This window comes from Phaseolus vulgaris, chromosome 8 (genome assembly GCF_000499845.2).
Source record: "Phaseolus vulgaris cultivar G19833 chromosome 8, P. vulgaris v2.0, whole genome shotgun sequence".
Lineage (NCBI taxonomy): Eukaryota > Viridiplantae > Streptophyta > Magnoliopsida > Fabales > Fabaceae > Phaseolus > Phaseolus vulgaris.
The window spans coordinates 13,083,177-13,090,487 of record NC_023752.2 but is presented as its reverse complement, the minus strand read 5'-3'; the positions used below and the strand labels follow the sequence as shown (position 1 = coordinate 13,090,487).

The 7,311-nt window shown below is 41.7% G+C and overlaps 1 protein-coding gene across 1 annotated transcript; it reads right to left on the bottom strand.

The window, feature by feature from the left end:
- Positions 1-3,983: 3,983 nt before the first annotated feature.
- Positions 3,984-4,463, bottom strand: LOC137824601 (copper transporter 6-like). Its single transcript, XM_068630266.1, has one exon. The coding sequence runs from the start codon at positions 4,461-4,463 to the stop codon at positions 3,984-3,986; it is 480 nt and encodes a 159-aa protein (XP_068486367.1).
- Positions 4,464-7,311: the final 2,848 nt, after the last annotated feature.

The following is a 7,311-nucleotide window of genomic DNA, read 5'->3' as shown; positions in this document are numbered from 1 at the left end:
ACTTGAGGTCTATTTCGATCAAGAGTCTGTTTGGTCCTTCTAGAATGACCCTGGCTTCGCTTCCTTGCTGGTTGGAGGATCCATTAACAAAGAGGACCCACTGAAAACCATTAGGGTCGAGCAGGGAAATCTCGGACATAAGCTCTACCATAAAATCTGCATCTACCTGGCCTTTGATGGGCCCTCGTGGCTCATACTGCATGTCTAATTCAGACAACTCAACCCCCTAACGAACCATCCGACCTGCAATGTCGGGCTTCTAAAGTATCTTATGAATGGGCATGTCAGTCATTATGATCACATTAAAGCTTTGGAAGTAATGCCGCAATCGCCAAGTTGTGAACACCACAACTAAAACGACTTTCTCAATAGCTTGATACCGAGTTTCTGGTCCCTGCAACACTTTGCTCACGAAGTAGATCAACTTTTGTACCTTCTCCTGATCTTGTAAAATGACCAAGCTAATAGCCCGATCTGTTACTGAAAATATAGTCGAATGGGAACTCTTGAAATTGGCTTACAAAGAACTGGAGGACTAGCCAAATACTCCTTAAGCTTGATGAAAGCCCTCTCACATTCATCGGTCCACACGAAACAATTATTCTTCTTGAGGCATTGAAAATAAGGATACCCCTTATCTCCACTGGCAGACAAAAAATGAGACAGAGCGACCATGCGCCCAGTCAGCTGTTGCACTTCTTTCACATTGGTTGGACTCCTCATCTTTATAATTGTTGCACATTTATCCAGGTTTGACTTTATTCCTCTCTCGGTCAACAGAAATGCGAGAAACTTCCTTGTTTCACCACTAGATGCTCCTTGTGGGGGAACACATTCTTTTGGTCGGAACTTGTGAAATAGAGGGAAGGCTTTGCAGGGCGGTCAGACCTCCTCGCATTCAAGGACATTACTGCTCGTGCGTATCGTTTTCGCTTGAAGGTCGAGCTTCCTCCTTCAGATAATCCTCTTGCAATAGTGTTCAACTCCCCATGGATTGAAGTTTCGTGCGTTTGATCTCCGGTTGCAGCTTCTCCTCTTAGTTTCTTCTAGTTAACCTCGAGATGCTCCTTTAAGAAATCTTCTTTGACCAAATTGGCCAGTTGGTAACCTAAGGCTATGTATCGTTTGACGCTATGCCCAAAGGCCTTGTGAAACTCACACTAGGTATCTCTTCGTGATCCCAAAAATTGATTTGTCTTTTGGGGAAACTTCAACTTATTCGCTACCCCCGGTATGCTTAAGAGCTCTTTGCATGATACTCGGAATCTGGGCCTGATCGTTGTCTTTTCTCTAGCCCTTATCTCAGGCTCCTCCTTCTTAGAAACGTATAAGACATACCTCAGATTCGTTCTTTTCCCAATGGAGGCTTCATTGCTCCTATTGGAACGGTCTCGACTGTTTTCCTTATGCCTGGGTTGCTTTAACAATGAGCTGCTATTTTTCCTGAGCATGGTCTTCTTAGCTTTAATATGGGTGGTAGCCCGCTGGCGTACCTCAGACAACATCTCCGTCGGATTCTTGATTAACGAGTCACTAAACGGACTTGCTAACATACCTTGTTCGAAAGCGACGACCACCATCTCCTCATCATGCGTTTGAAGTCTTACCGAGACTGCACAAAATCTATTCAAGTATGCTTTAAGCAACTCTCCTTCGCTCTGTCTAACATTAAATAGGTCACACAATCGTGGGGGATTAACCTTATTCGCCGAAAACTGCTTTTTAAACATTATAGAGAACTAAGGGAAATAGGTGACATGACCATCCAAAATCCCACTAAACCATTGCAGGATTGTCTCTATGAATGTACTCATGAACATCTTATATCAAATTGCGTCAGATCCCCCGGAGAAGATCATTTGAGCTCTGAACGCCTTTAAGTGATTCTCAGGATCTTCTATACCAATGAACAAGGCGATCTTGGGTATTATGTAATGGGGTGGCACAGGCTCGTCCATGATTTGCTGAGAGAACGACTTGGGGTCATCCCTTGATGACAGATACGGGGAACGTTCCTGAGCAGGACGTCGACCCTGTTGGCGCAAGCTTCTTCGCAACTCCTCGTTGGTCCTGCGCAACTCCTCATTGGCATGTGCATGCTCATCCATAGTCACTCGAGAGGCCACGATCTTTACCATAAGGCGTGCTTGAAGACTTTCGTGGTCAGCTTGGGCCTCTACTTATAGTCGCTCTTGCTCTGCCTTGACTTCTATTCGAATTTACTTATGCTCTCGTCAATATTCTTTGTTTGCCTCATGAAGAGCCCTTATGGCCTCCATGATTTCTTGCAAGGCGGGGGCCTCACTTCCTTCAGATCCTAATGATACTTGCCACGTGTTTCTCATTATGCAGAATGCTCAGTTGCGAATATGGGTGGGATAAAGTTTTATCGGGCCCCACGGTGGGTGTCAAATTTTCTCACCAGTTAACCTCGGTTGGATTGAATGGGTGAGCTCCACTTCTGACTTGTCTCCAATTGGTACTCCGAGATACTGCTCCACTAGGACAGAGGACTCTACCTGTTGATCACACTTCGACAATCAAGTCTTTGAGAGCATTCAAACTATAAAATCTGTTTTAGTCTAAAGTATTCAGAAAAGCGTACCTTCTCGGGGTCTCAAACCCCTTTTCTAGACATTCATTCAACAATTTTTATCAACGAGAATATAATCTCAACATCCAGAGTATAATATTCAACAATAATGTATTCACCGTGTACTTGTTACTTTTGGGTACAAAAATTCTTAACCGTTTTTATTTGCATTTAATAATATACTTCAACCAATTCAGTTATTCCTGTATTTAATAATATTCCTCAACCAATTCAATTATTTTCTTATGTTATTTTTAATTATCTTTTCCACGTAAACTTACTAGAAAACTTGAACTGACCTCGTAACACACTTTTGGGCCCATATCCAACCCAAGCCGAACTATACATAACTAGCACAACCGAGCATATCAGACCTAAACGCTTGGACCGATGTCCCGAACACTCCTAACCAATACACTAATCTTACACTAACACAATAATTATTTATTAAAACAATTTAAAAATAAATTTATTTTTTTTAATTTTTTTGTCACATTAGAGTCGAGTAAGTTAAATCAACTCTATAAATATTACGCTAAACCCTAATTCAATACTAACACAAATATTTATTTAATTAAAAAATGAAAATAATTTTAAAATAATTTAAAAAAATTAAATTTTGGTGTTGTGTTAATAGCGTCACTTGACCAACATTAAATATTAATATTTAAAATTTAATTTAATGTTTTTTAATGTGTATTGTTGTCTTTACGGTTCATGTATTTTTTTTTTAAAAAAATCAATATTATTTAGTTAATGTAAATTAATTATAATGAAATATATTATTTATCCACAAGATTATCTATATGATTTTTTTTATAAATAACATTATTTTCAAAATAGTTTTTTTTTTCACTTTTACATAAAATAATTCTTGTTTTGAATCGAGCTAATTCATTTTTTTTTATCTTATTGATTTGGTTAGGACTGTGAAAAGTATTTTTTTTTTGGAATATCCGAACTAATTCAAACTAATTGGTTCAGATTTTGTATTTCCCGGTATCATATCCAAAACAACTCATAAATACCTCCAATTAGGAGGTTATGAAGTTATATTTCATACTTTTGCCATATTGAACTTTAAACCAACAATTGAATGACTTGCAGTTCTAAAATCTCTAGTGCTACTGTGATTAATTAATGCATGAACTACTAAAAGTTCCAGTAGAATTAAAAAATCACTTTCATGTAACGGAGTTACAAAATAGTAATGCAAACAGACCCATAATCCATTTCGTTATTCTAACTTCGTAAAACACCACAACAATTTCTTTTTCTCTGACACTTTTGCCATTACAGGAAAGACAAAACGCAACGTTTTAATGTTTTTATTCACACCATTATTCATAGTATCCAACGGCAGCGATTCAAAGTTCCAACCGGGCCCATCCTACGGTTTCGAAGAGTCCAAACCACTGGATTTCTTCCTTAAAGCCCTTGTTCCGAAAATCAAGAATCCGATGACGTGGCCGCTTATAGCGACGACAAACACGCCACCGTTAAAAGACATAACGGCCAACATCACCAAGTAAGAGAGCCCCGAACGCACGCCGTATAACCCCGTCTTGAGGAGCCCTCCAACGACGTCGTTTGATCCCCCGGGCTTGAGTTTCACAATGTTGGTGAAAGAGAGCCACTCCACCAGCACAGCCATAAAGAACACGAGGAGAAGCGCCACCGCGTACATGGCGGCGCTGTCGCCCGGCCAGCACCGGAAAAGTATGTCCACCTTATGCCCCCAGTAGAACGTCGTGTTTATCGGAATCCGCCGCCGCCCCAGACGTGCCGCCACAGTCGAGTTGTATGGCTCCGGAACCCCGTCTGCGTTGGCCGTCGATAACATAGGGAACCAATCAGGTAACGTGTACATGTAACAATGACGTAGGAATAAACATGGTACATGGATTAAGGTTTATATAGTATGCGTAGCAACGTTTGTGTCGGTTGGAACATGACAGAATTGAACATGAAGATTTGATTCTGGTTCGTGAAAATTGTTCCATAATTCGTATGCAAGCAAGCGGATACGTTCTATGATCAAAATTTAACCATTTTTGGTGATCAAGAAAACCCAAAGGGAAATTAAAGGAAAAGCAGGCTATGAAGAAGCACTTTAGCTCTAGGATTTTCAGTGTAATGGGGCCCTCCATCACTTTCTTTTCCTTGTTACAAACGTTTAGATCCTCGAAGTTTATGATCTACATGTATTTTAATTTATTTTTTTTCTAAACTTTGATTTATATTAATCTGCATTAGGATATTACTGTTATTAAATATTATTGAAATTTTCTTATAAATGAATATTATAAAATATTTCGACTATTAATAAGCTGGTTAGATTAAGATTAATCGTATTGGATATAGATCTGCATGCCTCTATGTTTATCTCTTTCAAGCAATTTAAAATAAAATTTTCTATTGCTACTTTTGTAAAATATTTAATATCACGTACTCAATTGCTTCGTTGCTGATAAAAAAAAACGTACTCAATTCCTTTATTTAGTTTATTCCTCTACTCTTTTGTTTGTATGTTTTCCATCTAACGAATATTCCCTTTATTTTCTTTATCTCTTTTCCAACTTTTTTCTTATTTCTTCTTACGTATACACGTGATATATATATATATATATATATATATATATATATATATATATATTTTGTGCTTTGTTTGTGTATTGGTAGGCACCGGACGAACACACGTAGCCGACTGACCGATCGAACGCATAATAAATGTAAGTGCACCCATAACAAGCTAAAGTAGTTAAGATACACCTCCGAAAAATAAGGAATACGCGTTGAAAGAAGATATGTTTCCCGGGTATTTCGGAGCATGATTGACAAGACCTATCCATAACCACCCCGAGTCCAAGGGATAGAAAGTCCATTAGGCAATCCTTCTGTGCTCAAGCCAGAGAAAGGTACGTTTTTCACTCACTCATTGAACCACACTTAGAATCTCATACTTACTTGAGCGTCGGAGTGCCTACGCAGGTACCCTCCCCCGCCCGACCGAAGGAGACACCAAGAAGGAATGACCGATCGAAGGACCAGAAGATCGACACGTCAGCAATCTCATTACGTCAACCGACCGTGCCTGGGCCCCATCTCTCCACTCAGGTACAATTGGCGCCCACCGTGGGGCCGAGGCAAATCTTCAATTTTTGAAGCTATAATGGTTGCGACAAGAAACAACAACGACGCTATGGCAGAGCAGATGACTATGATTCAAACCCTCCAAACTCAGATGGAGGAACTGCGACAAAAGGGGATGGAAGACCATCGTCAACACGAAGAAGATAGACGCCGCCAAGAAGAAGAAATCGCCTTATTGAGAGAGAGCAGAATGCACGACTCCAACGACAGGTCGATAATCCCGAACGAGAAGGCCAATCCCATATGGCCGACCGAGCCGCCTCTCGCATACCTACACCGGCCGACACCAATCCTGCTTCCAGAGCTGAAACAGTCGAAAGAAAGTCAAGTAAAAGGGGTCATCCTTTTACAGACGAAATTATCACCACACCACTTCCTGACAAATGGAGAGGTCTCGCTATTAAATTCTATGACGGCTCGACCGACCCGGACAAGCATTTAAATGTCTACAAGACGCAAATGAATTTGTATACCACAGATAATAATGTGTGGTGTAAAGTATTCCCCACGTCCCTCCAGGGAGAACCTCTTACCTAGTTTACAGAGCTGCCTCCGAACTCCATTGATGACTTTGACATCCTAGCCGTAAAATTCTCCACTCAATATGCCACCAGCCGACCGCATCACATGTCCTCCATGTCTCTCCTAGCGGTACAACAAGAAAAAGGTGAATCTCTCAGAACCTTTCTAGATAGGTTCAACAAAGCATGTATGAACATCCGAGGACTCAAGCAGGAAGTTGCATTGCACCATTTGGTCTCGGCCATCCGGCCGAGCCGTTTTATTGAAAGTCTCATCAAGAAGCCGCCTCAAGACATGGAAGACCTTCGAACTCGAGCAACCAAATTCATGCAAATCGAGGAACACATTGATTACCACCAACGGTTCAAAACCGTCGGATCCGGAGTCCTCAAAGACCAAACCCCGAGCAAAGAAAGAGAAGTCGAGACCGAACGAACCGTCCGAACCACTCCAAGGTCCGACCGGAACAGAGGAGGCCGAATCCCTAGGTTTAACAGTTACACCCCCTTAACTGTGCCGAGGGGACGAGCCCTAGATGAAGCACTACAAACGGACTTAATCCCGATATTGAAGCAATATCAAACGCCACTGAATGCAGATACCCTAAGCATTGTCAATACCATCGAAACTTCGGCCACACGACCGAAGGATGTCAGGCGTTGAAGGACAAAATCGAAGAGCTCATCCAAGCTGGCCATTTGCGGCAGTTTGTCAAGAGGACAAGGAATTCAAGATCCCCACCACGGAGTACCGACCGTCCATCTCGTGGTGTCGACCGGTCATACCGTAACGATTACAAACGTCGAACTGACCATAGCCAGACTTCGCGGAAACACAGTGAAAGCCCCGTTCGGCGTACACGCGCCCGCAGCACAAGTCCCGACCGAAACGCCCGCCCTCGTTAACGAGTCCGCGAAGTCATCAACATGATTGCTGGACCCGTTAACTTGGGCGAACCGAACCACGAAGCAAATTATATAGCCGGGGGCTTTGCCGGTGGCGGGTGCTCAAATTCCGCCCGAAAGAAACATCTCCGAAACATC

What these genes read in the sequence shown, in the direction of transcription:
- LOC137824601 (XM_068630266.1), bottom strand. Translation starts at nt 4,463, where the DNA reads ATGTACACGTTACCTGATTGGTTCCCTATGTTATCGACGGCCAACGCA.